Source organism: Balaenoptera ricei, chromosome 6 (assembly GCF_028023285.1).
Source record: "Balaenoptera ricei isolate mBalRic1 chromosome 6, mBalRic1.hap2, whole genome shotgun sequence".
In the NCBI taxonomy this organism is placed as follows: Eukaryota; Metazoa; Chordata; class Mammalia; order Artiodactyla; family Balaenopteridae; genus Balaenoptera; species Balaenoptera ricei.
In genome coordinates this window covers 29455925-29480795 of record NC_082644.1, presented here as the reverse complement: position 1 = coordinate 29480795, position 24871 = coordinate 29455925, and the positions used below count along the sequence as shown (strand labels likewise).

General features: G+C 41.3%; 1 protein-coding gene across 1 annotated transcript in view; it reads right to left on the bottom strand.

Annotated features, from left to right (window-relative positions):
* Nucleotides 1-470: 470 nt before the first annotated feature.
* LOC132366928 (dihydropyrimidinase-like) overlaps nt 471-24871 on the bottom strand; it is a 78296-nt gene continuing 53895 nt past the window's right edge. Inside the window, 2 exon segments of the mRNA XM_059924379.1 lie at nt 471-1128; nt 11163-11370. Of these exon segments, the coding sequence (XP_059780362.1) occupies nt 1012-1128; nt 11163-11370 (325 nt within the window). The 3' untranslated portion in view covers nt 471-1011.

Sequence of the window (24871 nt, the reverse complement as noted above, 5' to 3'; positions counted from 1 at the left end):
ATGTAAAAACCTGCAATGCCTAACTGGGTTTGCATAAAACGAGGCCTTTGACAGTGTCCCTAATTAGCACAAACGTCTCTCCCTGTCCGTCTTGTCAACCTCCTCTGTAATCTTTTGCTGACTGCTACGTGCTGAAACATGTGAAAATGTATCACACATTAAAAAGAAAAAACAAAGCCATAGAGGCTAGTGAAATTGCAAAACTGGCAAAACATGTAGATTTCATGAAGTCAGTGGAAATGATGTTAGAGAAATGTTGAAATCACAGGAAAGCCATGGTGAAATAGGTACCTGGCAGAGCAGGACCAGAAAACAACTGGGAAAAAACCCCCAAAAAACCCAGAAAAAGAAAAAGAAAATTGACAAGGATGATGATAATATGTGTTTCAAAAAGAAAGATTTGAATGTCAAAAGACTAAGAGAAAACTGATGAAGCACTCAAATGTTTTTTAAATGACCATATCTATATTATTCTACAACTATGTGAAATAAGCTATCAAATAATTTTCCTGAAAAATTATACCCAAAGCAACATGATTCATTTTTCATTCCATTCTAAGTTCTAGAATATGGTTGCCTTTACAATACATAGATTCATTTCTTCCAGATAAAGTCCTAATCGGTTTATAAATTTTGACTATAAACTTGCACTCTCAGTTTTAAGTAGTGCCAACCTTCCTCAATAACAGCCTCCCTCTGTGTTACCAGCCTCTTGCTCATACTTGATTCTCTAGGCCTCTGTGCAATGTTTCCTAACGCCTCAGAGAATAAACCTCCAGCTAGCCCAAGGCCTTCTTCAACCTGGAAGGCTCATCCAAGTGTTCTGCGTCAAGAGGTCTTTTATCAGCCTGCCCTTTGGCTGAACTGTCCTTGAGTCTTAGGTCACTTTGAAGTCTTTGACCTTGACCATGGACTCTTTAAACACTAAGGAAGAAAGAGATATGCTAATTCCATATGCTGTCAGGGAGGAAAACTTTCTCTGCCCACTATCCCTTACTGACAGCACCTGGTTCAGGAGTGGGCCTGTTTCCTGGTCCCATGTGTGGAGTCTTCTTTTGTCCCTCTGGATTTCAGTGTGATGACTTCTCCCTTATAGGGTTCACGCTCCACGGGGGTAGGCGTGCAAGTCTGAAACAGAACATTTCATTTTTCTCTTGTGGCTTATTGACTTCTTGAATTCAAAGCTAAGTTCTGCTCCCTAAGTGAATTGGGAGACCAAAAATGAGCCTTGTGAATATATCATGTGCCTCCCATGCCCTGCCCTTTCACAGAAATTCCCGGCGACCTTGGGTACCGGCATTGCCCCACTCTTTCACTGGGGTTGATCTGCATCAGACAAAGGCCCAGGGAACCCTTCCTAACAATCATTCCTTCCAGTGCAACTTTCACTGGGGCCTCTGCCATATCCTCACACATTCTGTTCTATAACCACCTTACAGGCTTTTCCAACATTCTACCTTTTCTTGTAGTTTCAATTCTAGGTGTCTATATTCCCAGAGTGCTTTGTTGTACGTCTCCTAAGACTTTCAGCTTTTTGTTTCAGATTCTAGCAGTCTGTGTGTGTGTTTCCTCATTTTCCTGATAGTCCCCGCTTGTAACAAGCCTTCTACAGAATCTCCCATCTGGAACTATACCTCTTTGGTGGCCAACTGTGTAGCAGAACCCTGGATTCAGCTAGAGTTAATTCAGTGCTTGAGCAGACTTTTGAAATCAGGACTTTCTAAACAAAGGGATTCATAAGAAGTAAGTAAATCCTACTGTTTGTCAATGTGGACACAAATTCACTGGCAAGTCAAGTAATAGTAAACCACAGTGGTTAAGGGCATGGGCTCTGGAACCAGCTTGCCTGGGCATGTTAACTTAAAACTGTGCTTCAGCTATAAACTGGGGATCGTAATAGCTCCTAATTTATAGGGGGGTTGTGAGGATTAAATATATGTAAAGCATTTAGAATAATGCCTAGCATATAAAAGCTCTTAAAAAATAAATATGCGTGTGTGTACGTTTGTGTACATCTGTCTTGACCACCAAAACTAATATATTGTAGTGATCAACCGTGTGGGCTTTGGAGAAAGGTAGGTCTAAGTTTGAATTCTAGCTTTGCCATTTACTGGCTGTAGGAAACTGGCAAGTTAATAAGCTCCTCTGAGCCTACTCACTCATTTATGAAATGCAAGGAATAAAACCTACCTCACAGGCACAGGAGATTTCCCAGATACAAAGTATTTCCTTCATTCATTCAGTAGATATTTACTGAGCACACACAAGCCCCAGGTATTTTGCCAGGCACAGAGGATAAAGCAGAGAACAAGACAGAGACCGTGTCCCTACAGTGGAATTTGAAGCACACTGATCACTTAGTGACTAGGAAGACCCCTGCCCTCTGTGCACAAGTCCAAGCCTCTGTCCACTTTCTGTGTCTGGTTGGATGCTTTGCTGGACTTGCATCTTGGCTCGCTATCGACTCAGTCCTTTCCTTCGCCCTGGCTCCTGCCATCACCTTGAACATCGACACGGGGTAATGAAGCACCAACTTCCCTTGGCGGCCACCCAGCCCCTGGACATTGTAGTTACCTGGAGCTAATCCACACCTGAAACTTTAAATTAATTTAATACCCCACTCTCTGACCACATCCCCCGTTTCAGGTCTTAGTCTCCATGTTTTTTCTTCTCCTGGTTTATTTTTCAAGCCCAACTATATGTATGTACTTAAACCTAATGTGACCATATAATTTACCATCCAAACTGGGACACTTCTCAGAGTGTAAAGGGTACTGAACGTAATTAACAGGTAAAATTCAGGACCATCCAAGCAAACCAGGATTTGTTTCCACTTTCCTTCAACCCTTCTCTTGCAGACAACGTAAAGAGTCTTGCTTTTCTCTCTTTTCCTGTTGGTATTTGCACTCGGCAAAACCCGTGGCATATTTCAGTTGAAGCATCAGCCTCTTCTGCAGCCCCTGGAGAAAGTGACACCAGTGGGCAGATATTTGTGCCACCTGCCTTTGTGCTGCATGTCCCTCATCAGCACCCCCATCTCCCTGTTCCAACAGTTCCTTCGAAACCTTTCTGTTTGTGGCTTTCATCTGTACTTGTTTGTCTCTCCTGGACTCCTTCCTGGGGACTGATGACCAACACCAGTGATTTAAGCGGGACCGTCAAGCCCGGGCCCCCCCCTCCTCATTCAGGGGGTGGGCTTGCTCCACAAGCCGGCAGGTCCCTCGGAGGATCCCTTCCCTGAACCCAGCTGCAGGCTCAAGGGTGACTCAAACCAGGTGAATCGGCATCCTTCCAAGCATCCTTCTGCCAGGGCCATGCCTTCAACCATCATGGCATGCCCACCCTCTTTTTTTTAACCTAAATATCTCCAATGGATCTTCGGTAACTCAGCCCAGGCAATCATTAGCCCAGGGAGCTTTAGACCTCTCTGCCACATCCAGTATCGTGCTTACCATTTTCTGTAATTATCTGTCTATCTCCTCCAGCAGACTAAGGGTTGGTCTATTGCTCTGTTTCTCCAAAACAAGTACTCAGTAAATACTTGATAAATTCCTATTAAGGGTGGAAGGATGTTGGTGGGAAGGAGATCCCTAGTTGAGCTCCTCTCCTCTTTGTGTCAGTTATCCTGGCCAGAGCTGACTCAGTTTCCCTCATCCTCTTTTGTTCTGCTTCAGCACTGATCTGCTCCCCAGGTTGCACCTGCCCTTTGCACTTGTCTAAGAATCCCTTTCCGGCTGCTCAGTCACTGTACTAGCAATGCCACGAGGCCCCTCTTAGCCTGGCTGGTCACTCTGGTCACACTGACCGTCAAATGTCTCTGACCTGACTGGCCAGGTCTCCCGTGCACACAGCCTTCCTCTTCATCTGCTGCTGAGGCTCGGGACGGGCAGGGACCGATTTCCCGCCAGGATGGCTGTGGGCTGTTAACCACTCCTGCCCACACCGCCACCTCAGACACAGACTGACCCTCTCTGGGGAGGCTTTTGCTGCCCCACACTTCACAGTCTTCCCCTTTATAGACAAGTTGACAGGAATCAAAGACAATTTAAGTTCTGGTCTCAAGCCTTGCAGTACTTTCAACCTTCTAATCTTTTCTTATCCTTAGATGTGGTTACATAAGCTCTTTAATGCTAGACCCAGGTCTTGTCCATCTTTGTACTGTCTATTGCCCCTGGCACTGTACTCTATATACATTTGAGAACCTCAGTAGATGTTCACGGTGACGAAATAGAAAGGTGATGGCACTCGTTCTGCAGAATGTTAAGCCTTCCCTGCATTATTCCAGAGTTCGGCTGCACATGTTTTCTAAGCAGACTTACCCTGCAGCTCTCAGGAAAAGTAGTCACGTGGCTTCTCTCTAGTGGCAAATGGCAAACTCCATCTCCAGTGTGACGTGCCCAGCCCTGACACGGGCATCAGCATCTGGTGCAACCAGTGTATAATGCTCAGAGCTTATCCTAGTGGTTGGGTCCAAAGTGGGCTTCTTTCCCAGGTATCCAGGATGAGTACAGTGATGACAGGGACACCATCCTGAGTTTCCCAACTAAATGCATACCTATTTTTTTTTTTTTTACTTATTTATTTATTTTTGGCTACGTTGGGTCTTCGTTGCTGTATGCGGGCTTTCTCTAGTTGCGGCGAGCGGGGGCTGCTCTTTGTTTTGGTGCGCGGGCTTCTCATTGCAGTGGCTTCTGTTGTTGAAGAACACGGGCTCTAGGCGCGCGGGCTTTATAGTTGTGGCATGCAGCAGGCTCAGTAGTTGTGGCTCGTGGGCTCTAGAGCACAGGCTCAGCAGTTGTGGTGCACGGGCTTAGTTGCTCCACAGCATGTGGGATCTTCCCAGACCAGGGCTCGAACCCGTGTCCCCTGCATTGGCAGGCAGATTCCTAACCACTGCGCCACCAGGGAAGTCCCTGCATACCTACTTCTTAGAGGACATTAATGCAGCATAAAGCTCACAGAAAGACCAGGATGAAGTATCAGAGGGTTCTGGGTTGAACAAAGTAAGCAGGTCTCTTATCTTCTTCGTGTTCTCCTACTTTTCTTCTGATCTCACTGGTCAGCTTTCTCAGGCTCCTTTGCTGGCTCCTCCCCTCCACCTCTCCTCAGCCTCTGAAGGTTGGCAGCCCCAGAGCTCTTTCTCAAGTCCCCTTTCTTCTCTGTCTACAGTCTCTCTGGTGGCCTCAGACTTGTGTTTTTAAATAAATGTAGATGCCAGGATTCCTAAATTTTATGTCCAGCCCCAATGCCTCCCAATTTCCGGACTCCTTTATCCAAGTGGCTAACTGACCTCTTCACAGGGAGGTGTAATTAGCATCTCAAACAGAACTAGAACTTAAGCACCCACAAACTATAGTTGAAAGAGAAGTAGGATTAAAGCTCTTTGAGCCCAGGGACTGCTGTCTTAGTTACACCTGTATCCCCAGCACCTGGAATATGGAATTGTATCTGGTGCTTAACAAACATTTGTTAAATGAAAGATTTCTTGACTGCAGGACTTTTTAGAACTTTATAGATGATATTGGGCAATAGAATCTCCTGAGGGTAGCATTATCTAAAATCACTTGAAAGCTTTCTTAAGGAGCACCTAAAAGAGACTAGGATCCTGAGCGCACACCTTTGGAAGACTGATCTGGGTGGGGACATCTTTTTCCCCCAGTACAGGCTGGCCAAAATTAGACGAGCACACCCCGCCAGCAGTTCTTCCCATCTTGGTGGGTTCACAATCAAATAGAACGGTTTGAGGGTAAAACACTGTGAGAGGCTATCCTAAGTAAAACAGGAAACATGGATGGCACCTCACCCAGCAGGGTGCTGGTGGTTTACTTAGGTAGATGGGAGCTCCATTTGAGTTCATAGTACTTAATGATGATTGTCACTGTGATGAGTTTATAGACAAAAATGAGAATTGTATCGCGATATGAAGTGCTATGAATAAATATTAATTGCAATCACTATACCCGCATGATTGCAGAAATGTGTTTGGTTAGCTGATCAGGGAAAAGAGGAAGCTTAAAATTGATAGAAAATTTACCTGTATTGTCTGCAGAGAGTAAAATGCTAGGATGCTAGATTTTTCTGAGATTTTTAAGACCATAGACAAGAATCCTGAACCCCAAGAAGTTACTAATACGATGTTGATCATGGAGGCTAAGATACTAAAATAGCGATAAAGACAACAGAACTTCCAAATACCAAACAGCAGACACTGACCTAACACCAAACGGTCCAAATGAGCAGCGACTCCCTGAGAATGAAATCCATGCCTGGCTGGTGAATTTAGAGGTAGGTATTCAGTACCTGGTGAACTTCAAGGTTCTTAGAGGTCCTCACAGGACTGAGCTCTCCAGGGGACTATGAATCACTAGATTCAACAGAGGTGATCTATAACATGAACATTTGCATTTTGATAATGTTTTACTATCCACCAAATGTTTCCATTTAATCCTCAAAATACCCTGTGAGCTATTTCTCAAGAACAATGTGAGCACATAATTGGTCATCAATAAGTATTTACTGGATGAACATTGAATGGTTAGATAAAACATGAAAAGAGAGTACTTACAAAGTCCCTGTATACAGTGATGTACTGGTAAATGTTGACAACCCACCTTCCCCTTTTCTCATCACTCCTAAAGCCCTGATTTATAGCACTTGCCTATTTCTGTTGTGTAAATGCTCTCACCGTGGCTGATTTCAAGCTACTGACACCACTGAATGAGGAGTTGGGAAGGGATACATACAAGTGTCTCTCATAAGCCAAAATGAGCTGGCTCCAACATATGTATCGCCTTTTGCGATTACCAGCAATCAATCCGAGGAAATCAGAATTACATGGCAGCTGATGATATGAAATTATTTTCTCTGAGCTACCACATTGAGAAAGACATTGACTAACTGTTATTTCAGAAATGGAGAACACCAGTTTCAAGGACTAGATCAGCCATCCATTTAATTTTATCTTATCTAAAAGGCAAATTATGCTTATGGTTGCAAAGGCACAAGCCAGTTTAAAGGCTTTGGCAGCAGTATTCTGAAACCATGCATTACTCCATGAAGTTATCCCTGCTTCTCTAGAAAATGCAATGTGACCCTAATTTTCCAAAATAGATTGGGTTGCTTATTACTGAAAAAAGAGAAAAAGGGATGACTTGAAGAATGTCTGTGCTTCCAAATTTTGGTAAAAATTATAATACCCTAAACACACAAAAATTCTAGGAATAATAAACCATTTGAGTTTAAAAAGTTTTTGTTTTTGTTTTTTTTGGTAAAGAATGAATAGTAGGTAAGTTGATTTTCTTCTTTCAAAATGTACTTGAACACCCAAGTTGCTGTTACCGTGGCCCTCCATGTGCACAGCTGGTTGAGTACATGGATAGAGAGGGCCAACAGTATAAGGGACTTGAGCAGCTGTGGGTTTTGGTATCTGCAGATACTGAGCACCAAACCCTATGGATACCGAGGGACCATGTCCTTTTTTTCCTTCCTCTTTTATTTTTCTTTCCTGAATCCCCCAACCCTCTTCCTTAAGTGACTTTTTATATTGAATTGAAATATGTATTTTATTATGTAACATTTATCAAATAAATTTTGAGGTTTCATCTTCTGATTTAAATTTTTTCCCTTAAGGATCCCCTGTTTAAATATTAAAATAAAGTAAACAATTCCCTGAAGCTGTCAAATTGCATTACAATGTCATTTCTGTCCTTTGAAATTCCTCACAATATCCGTTAACAGTGATAGCTGCACAGCATGATGCCAAGTTTCACTAAGTAATAAAATCGTGGATAAGAATCAAGTTCACAGACAACCCCACTGTTTGGGACGAGGCAAGAGGCAATCTTCTGTGTAAATTTATTTCAAGTCCTTTCTATGACCTCTGAAACTACAGTCTTTGCTCCTTCCATTTGCAATTTGTTTATTTATCAAACGCCTACTACATAGGAAGTACTGGGAATAAGAAAGTAAGTTCCTCAAAGAACTAAAATTCTAGCCAGGAGACCAGCTGAGTTCTGGGACTGACAAACACTGGCGTGTCTCTACAATCTGTGCTTTGGAGTCCAGAGTGGCAAGTGATTAATTTTCTTGGGAAGGATAACAGGAGAGCAGGAGAAATGGTATGGGCCTTTCCTGCTTGCCTTCAAACTCTTATCCTCACTTACAAAGAAATCTGAATATTTCAAATGAAAACCAAAGTAAGAGCTCTAATTACCTCATGTGAATTTAAAATCTAGGATTCCTAACAACTCTTTTTAACTTTAGCGTAATATTTTTCTTCTATGAAATTATCTTCGCCTAATGGAGAGAAAAAAGGTCTGAAACATCTCCACACAGTCCCCCAACATCATTTTATTCATTTTATTTGATACTTTTTCCACATCAACACTTTTTAAAATAATGCATTCCCCATGATTTGAGTTTCACAATCATTTTCTTCTCTTTTCTTGCTCTACAAAGGTCTCATGTACAGCGGGAATCAGAAAGGTCTTATCACACACCCTGGCTCTTACGTTTACTTACCGCTCAGCCCAGGGAAAGTTACTTAATCTTGCTGAGAGTCAGTTTCCTATTCTGTAAAACGGGGATGATAATATCTCCCACATGGCTTGTTGTGCAGGTTAGGTAAAATAATGAATATAAATTACACCAAATACAGTGCCTGGCAGATAGTAAGTGCTCAGAACAACATATTATAATGCAACTATTATTTATTGTTATTGTAAAAACAATAATGCACTAGAATACCTAAAAAGTTGGTATCAGAAGAAAATATTGAGAAACTAAAATAACTCAGAAAATTGATAGTGAACTCCTAAAAAATGATGTTGGCATTAATTTTGCCAATAAAATACCCAACAACAATTTGAAAAGGAGAACTGATGAAGCCAGTCATTCGGTGATCTCGGCATATTTTCCCTACAAGAGGAAGACTTAGGCAAAGTTAGTCCTTTAAATACAGTCTGTCAGGGGTTCCCAGTTAGTCTAGTGTCCCTGCTGGTGGGCAACTGGTACTGACAGCCTGGAGCAGGCTGGTCCTGGATTCTCTTCAAGTGTCACATGATTCATCACCCAGTTCTGTCGGTACTATCTCTTCTAAGTCAACGCTTATCTGTTCATCCCTTGGATTACTACTACAAGTGTCATGAATAAACTAGCTGCCATCAAGGCCTCTCATTTAGATTTTTTCCCCAAACCTAGTTCAAAATAATTTATCTCCCATTAACTCATTTAACTCAATCTTTATGGTTTACGTTATATGGTTTATTGCTTAAGCATACAGCTTTTGTAATCAGATAACCGGAGTTTATGTTTTGGTCCTGCCATATACTAGCTATGTGACATGACCAAGTTTTTTAATTTCCTGAAGCTTCAGTTTCCTAATACTTAAAGTGGGGAAAATAATACTCCCTCGCTCACAGGGTTGTTACAGTGACAGAGCCCCTAGCATTGTGCCTTGCCTTCAGTAAAAGCTCAGTAAATGTTAGTATTGCTGTTATTTACCATGTGATGTATAGAAATACATGGAAACCTTATAGCCTCTACCTACCTGTCACCTGTCAGTGTCAATATTTACAAATTAACTCCCAGCAAAATAAATTGCAACCTTAAATATTTTGACTGAAATACAGTATATAAAGAATTGTAGCATCCTGAGAATTTAAAGCATTCTAGAGCACTTGTTTGCTTAATCAAAGCTTTAGGAAGTGGTTAAAAAGGATGAATCTTATCTAACAAACTCTGAGAACCCACAAGCAAAAAATTTTCACAAGACATTAGAGGAGAAATCAAAGAGACTACAAGACCCAAACGAAATGAATCGGAAAACAGCCAGAGAACTTTGGAAAAAGAGAAGTATATTTTAAAATGGAAAGAAGACACAGAAGCAGTAGAACTAACCCAAGGGTTACAAATTCTAATGGCTACACAGCCGGTTAGGGAACATTAATGAGTGAAGCCTGTAGGTGAAAATCAGAAAGGCTGCCTCTGTAGGGCTTGGCCATCCAGCTCCGGCCTGTTCTTACCATGTGGGATTGAGGGCACACGGTGCCCCGCCTCTCTCCAAACCCAGCAATTTAGATGGTTTTAGTCTGAAAATTCTGATATATTACTGTATGTAGTGAAGTGAATTTTTAAAACTGTTTAAAACACTGCATGAGCTAAACAAACACTGGAAAATGCAAGACATATTAAAAGAACAAACACCTCTTTTTTAACAACTGGATTATAACAAAGACTTGGAGGCCTTTATTATAAATTCGGTCATCAAAGGCGGAAAGCAAAGAGACTGAACTGATGTTTATTGACCTCCTACTGGTGCCTTACGTTTTAAAATCTCATTTGACTCTTGCAATCTGTTGGGGAGAACACACTGTTGTCATTTTCCAGATGAGGAAACAGACCAAGGATGCTAGAGAAACTTGCTCTTGGCCACACAGCTAGGAAAAGGGAAGCCAAGGTAGAATTCATATTTACCTTGACCTCAAACTCCGCCATTGCTCTGGTGGTCATTAGAATACACCTTGCAGACCTTCAACGACAGGGAGCTTGATGTTTCAAGGGACAGTAGTTGAGTTCGAACTCCATCCTTTTGTCCGTTTGAGGACATGCCTCCCACTGCTGTTCTCAGCCAATGACAGCACGCCACGTGGCTGGATGCAGGAGATGGCTCAAGGGCTGCTTGTAGGCCTTGCTCAACCTTTCTTGGTCTGTATAGTAGTCTAGGATGTTTCCACCACTTGCTTTTCTCCCTCTCTCCTTCACTGGGGCCAGGCTTGAACTGCAGGCTGAGGGCTCTCCCAGCCTTTCCCGGGCTCCCACCCATTTTCTCTCCCAGGTGTTTAAAAAAGTCACACCTTTATCCATCTGGATGGCTGCTTCTCAGAGGACCCTGACTAACAGCAATTGTCAAAAGGCCCACAGGGGCCCTACACTTGCCTGGGAAAACCTGACTTGGTCCATTAGGAAACCCGATAGACACCAATCTTCAAAAGAAACTGCATCCATCCAATAATGACTTTTTTCTTTGACAGCTGTATCTGTTCATAACCTCTTCTAACACCCTGTGAATATGTTAACCAATTGTATGTGACAACGCCATCACCAGCATCCAGGAGCAAGTGACAATCCAGCCCGTGTTAACAGCCCACTTAGCCCCAACTCACCTGGTCCTGCTGCTTGATCCGTCTGTAAATATATTCAGCAAATGGTTTACGAGAAATAAACTTCCCGTCTCCTGCTGTGACATTGAAAACTCCAGCTTCATACACCACTTTGCCTCTTGAAATAGTCACCAGGGGCACCCCATGGCACACCATGCCCTCGAAGATGTTGAAGTTAACAGCCTGATGATGAGTTTTTGCCGAAATGGTCCTGACGTAAAAACAAAGATGTTCCCGATCATTACCAGCTCATTTGACAAATATGAAATATTAAAAGAATGACTTAGAAGAAAATTTAGCAACTCTATTAAGCCATAGCTTTATCACTGGAACAAGTGACTTTAAGAATAGAACATAGCATTAACATTTTATTGCAAAGTAATTACATTTTCTGAGAGAAAAACCCAGTAGATCACTCTTTACGGTGATTAATAAGGATGGAGCAAGTGGAAGAAGGGCATTGTCTCTCGTTTATCATTTTAAGTTATTTTTATGTATATGTTTAAAGAACAAAATATTAATTATAAAATATTTCAAACATAGATTAGTATGATGAACACACTGACTCAATACCCACTCCACAGAATTTTAACTTTTGCAGACACAGTGGAGGTTTCCTCAATACCTCCCTGTCCCTCAAATTCCATCCCTGTCCCTCCCTTCCCAGAGGCAATCGTTAATTGGTAGTTATCGTATATGGTCTTTATTATGTTGAGGTAGGTTCCCTCTATGCCCACTCTCTGGAGAGTTTTTTTTTTATCATAAATAGGTATTGAATTTTGTCGAAAGCTTTTCCTGCATCTATTGAGATGATCATACGGTATTTATTCTTCAATTTGTTAATGTGGTGTATCACATTGACTGATTTGCGTATATTGAAGAATCCTTGCATCCTTGGGATAAATCCCACTTGATCATGGTGTATGATCCTTTTAATGTGTTGTTGGATTCTGTTTGCTAGTATTTTGTTGAGGATTTTTGCTTCTATATTCATCAGTGATACTGGTCTGTAATTTTCTTTTTTTGTAGTATCTTTGTCTGGTTTTGGTATCAGGGTGATGGTGGTCTTGTAGAATGAGTTTGGGAGTGTTCCTTCCTCTGCAATTTTTTGGAAGAGTTTGAGAAGGATGGGTGTTAGCTCTTCTCTAAATGTTTGATAGAATTCACCTGTGAAGTCATCTGGTCCTGGACTTTTGTTTGTTGGAAGATTTTTAATCACATTTTCAATTTTGTTACTTGTGATTGGTCTGTTCATACTTTCTATTTCTTCCTGGTTCAGTCTTGGAAGGTTATACCTTTCTAAGAATTTGTCCATTTCTTCCAGGTTGTCCATTTTATTGGCATAGAGTTGCTTGTAGTAGTCTCTTATGATGCTTATCCCACTACCGGGCATATACCCAGAGAAAACCATAATTCCAAAAGACACATGCGCCCCAATGTTCAATGCAGCACTATTTACAATAGCCAGGTTATGGAAGCAACCTAAATGCCCATTGACAGACGATAAAGAAGATGTGGTACATATATACAATGGAATATTACTCAGCCATAAAAAGGAACGAAATTGGGTCATTTGTAGAGACGTGGATGGACCTAGAGACTGTCATACAGAGTGAAGTAAGTCAGAAAGAGAAAAACAAATATCATATATTAACGCATATACGTGGAATCTAGAAAAATGGTACAGATGAACCGGTTTGCACGGCAGAAATACAGACACAGATGCAGAGAACAAACGTATGGACACCAAGGGGAGAAAGCGGGGGTGGGAGGGGTGGTGGTGGTGGGATGAATTGGGAGATTGGGATTGACATATATACACTAATATGTATAAAATAGATAACTAATAAGAAACTGCTGTATAAAAAAGTAAATAAAACTTTAAAAAATTCAACATAGAAAAAATTATACCTTGAAAAGGAAAATTATATCTTGAATTTCTTTCCCTTGTCTGTGGCAAAACTGGAAATTTGAGGACAATAAAAATAACAAAATATGTTGAATATAACCTCAGCATATTTTGTCATGTATTTGCATATTCATCAGTAGTCTCAGTAGTTTATTAATACTTTTCAATCTTACACAGTATGAAATGACTTCTAAGCTGGATATTTGGAAATATTGGGTGTTCGCCTTTCCCTAAATCACATTAAATGGAAAAGGAAAAAGAAAATCTGGCAGCAGTGGATCATACAAGCATAATCTGAAGTTTCTACAAGCGCTTGCTCTCAGGAATGGATTAAAGAAAAGTGCTTTGCTAAAAATCCCAAGGCTAGGTCAAAGGAATAGCAGCTAAAAGCTCCCCTGCAACCCTAATCTGGAGGGGAGGAGCTGGGAGACTCACTGTGGCACCTCCAGTGGAAATGAACGACACAACGCTGACCTGGTCCTGGGTTCCAGAATCCTGTACCCAATTATCTGTTTGGTTTCCACTCCTTAACACATCCAAACAGAATTCTTGATTTTCCATGATGACTCCAGCCCACACACTCGAGTTTGCTCCTCCCTTGAGTTTCTCATCTCAGTAAATGACACCCCCAGCCACCTTTCCTCACTCCTCAAACCATCATCAAGCCTGTTGGTTCTACCTCCAAAAAAAAAATAAATCCCAAACCTGCCCATTTCTCTCCCCCTCCATCGCTCCCACCGAGTCCACGCCACCATCATCTCTCATCTGGACAACCCCCAACACCTCTTACTGGCCTCCATGTTTCCATTCTTACCCTCCTACACTCCTTACCAACCCCCACAAAGCTGCTCAAATGATATTTTAAAAATGAACATCAGATCAGGTCACTTTTCTGCTTGAAACCCTCCAGTCTGTTCCCCAAGAGACAAATAACTGTAAAAAAGCCCAGGTAATAATAATCATGAAAAAGAATCTGCTCCCAATGAGAAATATCAGCATGGAAAAGAAAAAGAAGATTTTCCTGTATGTCAGGTAGATACTTTATGACATTCTAGTTCATCTTTATGACACCTCTTCAAGGTAGAGAGTATTTTCTACACTTGACAAGTAAATAAATTGAGATTTAGAGAGGTTAAATAACTTGTCAAAGGACCTACGACTACTTTGATGAAACGGGAATCTTTTCATATTTTTTAAGTTAACATACAATAAAATATACATTTTTAGTGTTAGTTCTATGACTGTTGACACCTGGATAGATTTGTTATCCTCACAACATTCAGGACACAAACAGTTCCATCGCCCCCCAAAACTCATACCATCCCTGTGTAGTCATAACCTCCCCCCACGCATAACTCCTGGAAATCCTTGATCTGTTCTCTATCTCCAGAGCAGTCTCTTTTCAAGAATGTCATGTAAATGGAATCATAGAGTATGTAACCTTTTGAAGCTGACTTCTTTCATTTGGCATAACTATTTTGAGATTTATCCAAGTTGTTGTGTGTATCAATAGGTCATTCCTTTTTAATTGCTGAGTAGTATTCCAATGTATGAATACACCACAGAGTGTTTATCCATTCACCTACTGAAGGACATTTGGGTTGTTTCCAGTTTTTGATGATTATGAATACAGATATTATAAAGATTCATGTATATGTTTGGTGTGAACGCTTTTCTTAGTGTAAATTCCCATGAGTGGCATCACTGGGTCCTATGGCCAGTGTATGCTGCACAAAAAGAGCTTTCAGTATCCTTAGGAACCAACTTACTGGTACAGAGAAACATTTAAAAGGTTAACAAATAGGAGGCAGGTACAAATACAACAACAATAATTTCAAACACTAAGGAGGAGGGAAGAGTACTGATCAAATAGTAAGTAATGTCATTAAAGTAGGAAAATGAATAAAATAGTTAAAGGGTTACTAGGTATAGAATGAGTTATGATAAGTTATGAGTTGGTGATGAAAGATACAAACTTAAAGAAAATAAATCTAGGAAACAACATAGAGGAGATTTAGACCTTCAGGCTAGAGTGTCGTTTTATGACCATCACAATCTCTCTTCGATACTTCCATAGTCTGGGCTACTGCTTTCCTGCATATCACAGTTACACTGATGGCAGAAGCTCTTGGGCTTATACTGTACAATGTTATATAAGCATGTCTGGACAGATGTATTAGTAAGGCTGCTATACAGAGAAAGTAAAATGCATAATAATTCATGCTGAAATGGTTATTTACATACAAGAATGGGAGGCAAAAAAGCGAAAACCCTAAGACATAAAACTTTATTTTTCCAAGCAGGAAGTTAAGAGTTACAGATGCTGTTAGGAAAATAATCTAACAGAAGAAATAAGTTCTATACACAAAAATTGCCATTACAATATCTAAACTATTGAAAAACTGAAGCATAACAATTTCCCAGTGATTACTCAATGGAACATTGGGCTTCTGTGAAAGACTAGAAATAAGAATACACTGGGGAAGCAAAGAAAATGATAATTATATAATTTAAATGGAAAAAAAGTTACATAAAGCATGGGAAAATACATATGCATGTGGACAAATGCAAAAGGAAATATACAAATTAAAGTGCTTGGGTGGCCTAGGAAAAAACAAATAAATATGAAAGCAAAAGATCTGTGACAACAAAATATCAAATCAGATTTCTCTGCCGCAGCCAAAACAAAGGCCATTTTTTTGACTTTCTCAGCATTGGGGTTAGCAAGAGAAAGAAGGCAATTAGGCAACATCTAAGTGATTCTCTATAATAAGGTATTATGTCAATGAGGTCAAATTAACACAAAATGTAAATTCTCGGCATTATCACCATCAGCAAAAAGAATGTGCTTCCACTTTCACATTGGAAGGTGTCTGACAGGGTGTCATTCCTCACCCAACTTTTTCCTTCCAGCCAGAGCTGCGAGTCTCCAGTTCTTTAGGAACTTCCACACTTCTGAGTCTTCCTTTTCCCTGGGTGCCCTTCTCACTGCTCAGATATGCCCCCTCCCTGCCCCAAGACGCTGCTCAAAAATCCTGGTCCCATGTCAATCATATCTCAATAAAGCTGGAAAAGAAAAGAAGAGAAGAAAACAGAAGAGAAAAGAAAGGAAATGAAACAGAAACGAAAGGGAAGGGAAGGGAAGGGAAGGGAAGGGAAGGGAAGGGAAGGGCCAGCTTCTGGTTCCTAGAAGCTGACCCTGACAACCCACGGCAAAACCTTGCATTTTCCTCTGTGTTGTAGCATTATCTGAACCAACTGTAATGATCTCTTGATAATTACAGTGTTTTGGAAATAATAGAACACTGACTTACATGGAATGTAAACATCCAGTCCTAAAGTTCTGTTGTGTACTTAGCATTTCTGGTGAACTGTACAAGCTCATTAGTAATAAATAAATAAAGAAATAAAGGAACATTGTTATAATTATCATTCTTAGTTGTATCTTATCCAGTTAGATGAAACATTTGTTTATTGATACCTAAAAATACTTAGCAATACCAATATTATCAACACGATTAAGTCCGCAGCTAAGTACTATTACACCATGTCCTGGATGGTAATGCTCAAATACAGCTGTGTAAGAGTTTGCCCAAGGTTCATACAGCTTGATATTGAAGGAACCTCTGACAGGTTGGAATCACTGCCACTTTTTGAGCATACTGGTGTATCTGTAACCCCGTCATAAGAAGATTAAAAAAATTGTGGTACATTTTCAATATTTGTTTTCAACAAAAAATAGAATGCAATATCATCATAAGGTTTATAAAATTATTACAAAATGTATTTAACATCTATTCATTACTAGTGCTGTATGGGAGATGTGGTCCATTAGTGGAATGAACACAAGTTCAAAGTCACACAACTGCCTTTCTAAGGACACTTGCTGTTCCTTTGAACATGCTTCCTCCAAGGCAGAGGCCTTCTGTTCTAAGGCAGAAGCCAGAACATGCCTTCCCAGGCCCCTCTGCAGCTGGGGCCCGGTCATGTCGCCTAGTCTCCTCCAAAATGGTGCCCCAGCACCGTACTTTGCAGGGCAAGCTGGTGACTCAGGAAGCAGGTGCTGCAGGATCCATGTTGGTGAAGGTAGAGATGGGTCAATCCTGTTTTTCAGGCCAGCTGTGACAGGGGTTTAGCACTAGGGTCCAAGCCCCGTCTCAGTGAAGCGATCCATGGCAACTGAGCCCAGGGGCAGCGCTGGGGCTCTCTACTGCCCTATGGTAGGCCTGGGGCATTGGCCCTCTCCTCAGCCTGGTCTTCTGGCCCTCCTGGAGAGCCTCTGAGTCACCCAGTTCTTTTAGTACATTCCTCTTTTGTTTAACCACCTAGCGCAGATTTCTCTTGGTTGCAGCTAAGAACCCTGCCTGATCCATCTTTTGCTTTCAACCATCTTAGAAGAAAGCAGGAACACACGTCTGGGCTCTAACTAGAAGGGATTCAGTCAATGGGCTAACATGTCACCGTCCTAAGGTTCAGCAACACTGTGAGATAAATTGGAGCAGGTGACATGGAGCTTTGCAGTGCATTTCAGCCACACACGTGATCCTATTCTGAGGGATGCAGTGTAGCAAGCTCTGTAGTTCCATCCCTTAGCATACACTCTCCCTTCTTCTGGTTTCAGCATTCCCCCAGTTTTTCTTTAAGAAACATCTCTCCCCCATTGGAGATATCTGGCAAGATGGTTAGGCATGGTGCCCTATTCTTCCCTAGCCAAGAGAGGGGGAACTGCATTGTTTCCCGGGAATTTGAATCTTTGGTAGAATGACAAAAAGAAATGTTTTTTTAAGGGATTGGAGGGTGCATCCCTGAACACAGAGCAATTCCTGCTGCAGGCTGTCCAGGGCTGCCTTGGACTCTGTCCTTTCAAAGCCTGGAGCACTGACTATTCCTTTGATCTGTGGGCACCCCATGGCCTTCCCACAGAGTGTGGTTTTGCTCATCTGCGTGTAAGTTAGTTGCTATGGTTTGCAACCAAAGACGCTGACTGATGAAGACCTTGTCCTTTGGAGAGTAATTCCTGTAATGAAGAGCCCATGGATGTCTCCAAGGCACAGGTCAAAAGGTCTGCGACTCAAAAAGAAACCAGAAACTATTTTCCACCAAATCTGTCCACAGAACAGATGCGAATGTGGGGCGGTGCTCTGATTCCACTCATCAGTCAAACCAAAGAGCTGTGAGATTCATCATCAAATAGTTTTCAAATTTAACAATATGACAGTCAGCTCAGGAGAGTAGAGAAATACCTTCTCTCTAATTACTGACTGGATGGCTAGGCTGTTGGCCTGTCCTGGTGGTGACAGGAAGGATAGGAATGATTAAAGCCTTCCCGTCTGGTAAGTGAAGCTGGGGTTCCTGGGCCATTAACTCATCATTAGCAGATTCTCCGTGGTCACCCTGCCCCAAGGGAAAAGCTGCTCTTTGTCAAACTCGCTTTGAGCCTGTATCAAACGGGCACATTTCTCTGCAGAGGGGTGTCAAGGTTGTCTTACTGAGTCCCAATTATACACATCTCCAAGGCTCAAGCCGACAGGAAAGCGGAAGCCTTGAAGATAACATTAAGCTATTTTTCAACTGTGTCAATAACTTTGATACCACTCACGTCACAGCTGCAGAAAAACATTCTGTCCCTTTGCAAATAGCTTCCTATCAAAGAGCTGCGTGCTCTTATAGATGAGAAAATCACTGAAGCAAAATAGCCTGTGGGAGACTGCCCGTGTGCATTCAAAGAGAACACTGGGGAAAGGAAGATAATTTCTTAAAACAATGTGGGTCTTCCTGACCCCAGAGAAATGACTTGTTTAGGTATTTTGTTATACTGCCTCCAACTCAGCCACTTTGTCCATGGCATGGATGGATCCTTACCAGGTTGCCATAAGAACCAAAAAAAAGGTTGAAAGAATCATATCACGTCCATTAGTGGCTTCTTTAAAAATATACCTCATCTCTCTACACTGTGTTATATGACATCTTGTATATTCAACATGAAGGAATAGTAACCATTTAAAGCTTCCCAACAGCACCATGCAATAGACAAGGATGATGAGACACAAAAAGGTGAATAACTCATCCCATGTTACACAGCTAGTAAGTTCATGCAGCTCAGATGAGATAAAAGGCTGGGCTCTTAACCACTAGACAGTGTTGCCCCTTGAAAGCTCTATGAGAAGCTACTTGGAAAGCATGCAGTCAGTGAAAACATTCTTCATCCACCAGAAAACAAATGGGAAGCAGCTCGTTCCTTACTTCCTAGTGTTTCTTAGTCTGTCTTCTGTTTAGCGGCAAGGGATTTAGGATGCTATTAAAAATTCCTTAAACTGAAATTGGTCATTCTCCATGTGATCATGATGGAAAATATTTTTTTGACGTGTGCTCCAACTGTCTATTTCAGACTACTTCTTCTGTCAGTTTCTTGGACGTGACAAGTTATATAAATGGGGAGCAAAGCAACCACATCTCTGGAAATGCTAAGTGGTGCTACTTCAAGTACATTCTCATTATTAAGCAAAGTTGCTGCTCACTGCACCCATCAATCTTTCATCCTCGATGCAGACTTCTGCACCGCCTCCCACAGAAGAGAAAATGGGAACTGCTTCAGCCACATTATTAAATCTAAATTGGACAATAACTTGGAACTCTACTGGTGCTACATGGACAACAAAACACTTAATACAGGTTCACAATAATGCTGCCCAAGCATTGACTTAAAGAAATAAACCGATCGGGCAAGCCGGCTATTTCGTCCTTGGAGTTATGTCATCCAGGTCATGGATGGTGGTGCAGACCATGGTTAGATAAACTGGATTTAGATTCTAGAAAGTTGACCTTGGAAGTAGGTCCCACATCTTTCACCCCCTGTGCCTTGCACAGCACTGAGCAAATAGAAGGCATTTTAGATACATATTTGTTTATCTAAAACTAAGTTATGAGCAAATTTTGACATTACTACTTAACATAAATATTTCATGTTCTATATACTAGTTTTCAGAAAGTGGGGAATTAAAAATAATTTAGTGTCTTGAAGGAAGAGGAGCTGAATGTGAATCAGCAAAAGCTAGCATGATACTAGGATGTATGTCCTATGAATATTAAACAGATAAGTTCTTATAGGTGAGGTATGATTATTAGCTTTCGGAAGGTGAGGCTGTTGGCCTAACATATTGGTAAGAGTTAGAAATAACTTTCTGGGATGGGGTGTGGACTTGGTCTTGTAATTACATTGTCACCCTTCCTGGGAGGCTGCCTTGCCCTTGGCAAGATGACATTGTTTGACAGACTATCTAGGGGCACAACTTGGGCAGAAAAAGATGTGCGTTTTCTACACAGGAATACAATGGGTCAAATTCACGCACTATCCTTCTTGCAAACCAGAGTCGGCCAGGTATTTATGATTATGTTCAGCTCTAATACCATATTTCAGGAAGAAAGAAGACTTACTGGAATATAAAGGGAAGTCAGTAGGGTTCTCAATAAAGGGATGGAAAAGAGAACACTGGATCACGTAAATGTCTGGGGCACTTCTAAACTTTACTCTTTTTTTTTGAAACGAAAAAGATGACCTATTTTCCTTCCATCCCTGCTGAGGAAAATAAAAAGAGGTAGTGAGCAGAAATGCTGGCAGATGAAATGTAGTTTGACACTGGAAGATAACTTCGTGACAATCAGGAGTGAGGTGTGTTAGTGAAGAACAAGAGCAAAGTCTGCAGCCAGGAAAGAGATCCGTGGACACAGGTGGCCAACGAACTGTGTGAAATCCACCAGGATGGGCTACAGCACCTCCTCAAAAGTCAGAGAGAATTTCCGGCTCCGCAATCCTAAGAACAGAGCCCTGGCCTCCAGCATTCCCGAGAAAGTGATGAGGCAAACAGAACGTCACATGATTCTATTTCCAAGTCACTTCAATTAGGGGCCCAGCAAGTTCCAGGTGTGGTCAATGTCCATTAAGCTATATTCTGGGTTCTTCCATGTGCACGCCTCACCTCATCTCTCAAGAACTCATTATCTCCATTTAACAGACGAGGAAATGGAGACTGAGAGGGGTTGAGTAAATTGTCCGAGTTACACAGGAAGTACGCGGTCGGGAGGAAATAAACACGGGCAGGCTGAACCCCCATTCCACCCTCCTTCACCACACTCCACCATCCGTGAGCACCCCCTGCTCCAAGGATGAAAGCACTACATTCTTCACTCATTAAAAAGGTCACCAGAGACCACATGTTACCCGCTGGGCGGTAGGTATGCCTTCCTTCCCTGCCTTTTGGGGCAGCTGTAACTTTGCAGTGTTTAAGAGATTAGTCAACAAGTCAACCAGGCCTGCTCTGGATCCCAGCTCTGCCCTTTGCAGCTGTGTGATTTGAAGCAAATGAATAACCTCTCTGTACCCCTCAGTGTCTTCAGCTCAAAACAGATAACCACGTGGATAATGACACCCAGGCCTCAGAGGGTGGAAGTGAAGCAGCGGCCAATGTGCAGCTCCAATTATCTGCGGGCTCATCTGGCGTGAGGAGCCACTGGGGCTGAGCCTGGGCCCAGTGTGTGTCTGGGCCCATGACCAAAGTTTGACATCCACGCCACACCAGCAAGGGCAGAGGCAACAAGAACAGGCACTGGTGTCACTCCGTCCTCCCTGTCGGGCCCAGCTTGCGCTTGTGGTTCCACCTTGTCTCTGCACTTCCCACTGGACCTCCACCTTCCCCTCCCGATGGCCTGACCGCTGGACTTCAAGCTCCAGCATCAGATGCAAAGACAGCAGCCTTGCAGACACTGATCAACCAGCTCCTACAGTTGTGAAAGGTCAAATCATATATACATACATGTATGTGTATACCTATGTATATAGACATGTGCACATATATCTACACACACACATATATGTATATATGCATGTGTGTATACATCTGTATCTGTATCTATATCTGTATCTCCAGGTGGTTCCACTTCTCTGTTTGAACCCTGACTGATACATCCTGGATGGGGTGCTTCTGGGATTGTTTCTTGCAGGCATCTCTCTCTCTTTCCTTGTCTCTTGCTTTGACATTTTCACTTGCCTTTCTTACATTTGCTAATAGCACCTCAGTGGCTAAGAGCCATGGCCCAGCCATCTATGATGAACATGACAATAATAAATAATAATATTCAGTTGCAGCCTCTATTTCCTGCTTGCTTATTTGTCAAACCCTATGCTAACATCTTTTCACACATTATTTTATTTAATCCTTACAATCCAATGGAAGCAGGGTTTTTTAAATACCTATTTTATAAATGAAGAAATTGAGGCTCAGGGAAGCTGAGTAACTCACCTAAGATCATAAATAAGATTCTGTGTGCCTCAAAAACAAAGCACTTAACCATCATGTATTGCCTCCCACTGTAAGTGATCCATCCAGAACACGAGTCTGGAGCAAAATGCACATTTATATGAAATTTTACCCCATCTTCTTCCAGAAACACTAAAGCACCTTAAAAGGAAAACAATGTGAGGTAGGATAATTAGGGATAAAAACAGAGCAGAGAAACTCTAGAAAAGAAGCTGGTACCAGGCACCTGTGGGTAGTTGAATTTAAGTCTATATAGGAGATTAAACTCATTAGCATAAATTTCTACGCAAAACCTTTCCCGCAAAATAGGCAACCAAAGAATGAATCAATTTTAAGGCATACTGTCATGTTTTATTTTAGACCTTGTGTATAATTTATTCTCATAATTGCCAGAAACCACAAGTGAGGCATGGACAGACTAGGAGGCTTGTCATAGATTTAGGAATTAGAAATGCTCTTATATAAAAATAGAACAACAACTTGGGTCTTCTATCATACTGCTGAAAGCCATGCTTGGGTCACTAAACTCTTCTTGTCTCTGGTTTATCACTTAAATAAATGAGGTAGAATTACTAATTAGGCTTACAATGTTACCATAAAGAAAGTTAGGTTCTAAGAAATGAGCTTCCTAAGTCCAGAATGATAAGAACACTATTTCACAGCTCTGACCTACCAGCCATACACAACTCTATTTGCTTCCAGCTTGAGGCAAAAAAGAAAATGAAATGAAGTCAACTTGGTGGAACATTGTAGAAAATCTCTATCCATCTATGTGTTTATCTCATATTCCATTCATTTAACATGTATTTATTGATCACTACTCCATGCCACACACTGTTCTAGGCACTGGGGATGCAGCAGTGAATAAAACAGACAAAAATCCCGACGGGAACTGAGCTCACACTCTAGTCAAGTCTATTTCTGAATTTGCAAGGACCTCTTTGTTATAAATATGACTCTAACATATGAACAAGGTCAATTTTTCAATAATAATAACATGCATATAGGTCCTTACAGTTTATGCAAAACACTTTCATGTAACTATAGCATTTATTTCTCAAAAGAACCTGGGGAGTTTGCAAGAAATAAGACAGACCCCTTTAAATGAAGAGACAAATAATAACACTTTACCAAATGAAAAATGAACAAAGGGCATGAACCGATATTTCTTCATAAGGAAAAAAACCCAATGACTAATAAACATGGAAAAGTATTCAACTTCCTTAGTGCTCAAATATATGCAATTTGTAGCTGAAAGGTAAAAATTTTTACCTGCAAAAGTAACAAAAATCAAAGGGAAAAAAAAAAAGATTGTACCCAGAGTTGGTGAGGAACCATGAGGAGGTAACCACATATGCAGAGAACCCTTAAATGCATATACCCTTTGATATAGTAATTCTGCTCTTAGTAACTCATCCAATAGACATAATCAAAAATTTGTATTTAAAATAGCAAAAGAAAAAAAAATTTTTTTAAACTGTAAAAAGTAATCCAAGTTATAACTAAAATAAAGAAATTATATAGAGACCCTTCTCTGGAGACCACTGCCCCACAGGGTCAGACATCCAACACTGATTAATGGCCCTTTGCAATGTGACATCTAAGGGGCATTTTACCTAAATTGCAGGTACAACTGCACCCCACTGACACGCCAATCGCAAACTAAATGTGCAGAAGTGGATATGCATAAACAGGAGTGAAACTATGATTGACAAAACAAACTGGAATTCTGGAACTATTGTTGATTCGTCTAAGCTTTTTTTTTTTTTTTTTTCCTATAGGTTCTCACTTTATAAAAGTCATTTAGGGCTTCCCTGGTGGCGCAGTGGTTGAGAGTCTGCCTGCCAATGCAGGGGACACGGGTTCGAGCCCTGGTCTGGGAAGATCCCACATGCCGCGGAGCGACTAGGCCCGTGAGCCACAATTGCTGAGCCTGCGCGTCTGGAGCCTGTGCTCCGCAACAAGAGAGGCCGCGACAGTGAGAGGCCTGCGCACCGCGATGAAGAGTGGTCCCCGCTTGCCACAACTAGAGAAAGCCCTCGCACAGAAACGAAGACCCAACACAGCCAAAAATAATAAATAAATAAATTAATTAATTATTAAAAAAAAAAAAAAGTCATTTACTTTGACACCTCCCTGCTAGGTAGTAAATCTCTCGTGTCTTACCACTTTGTATGTGATAATGATAATGATATTAATGTTGCTTAAAGTTTTACCATATGCCATGCACCATGTTGAAGGTATTATCTCCTTCCAACAAGGCCCAGAGCTTGGCACTATGATTAGCATATCTACATTACTGTGGGTCTGAGAGGAAACTGAGAATTGAAAAGGTAACTTGTCCAAGGTCATGCAGCTAGTATTTGAGATTTGAATCTAGTGACCCACTTCTGCTCTGAATCCCATGCCCCTTAACTACTGTGCCACACACCCTGACCTTTTACCTTATATTATAGTTATTTGAAGAGTTTTTTAAAAAATTTTATTTA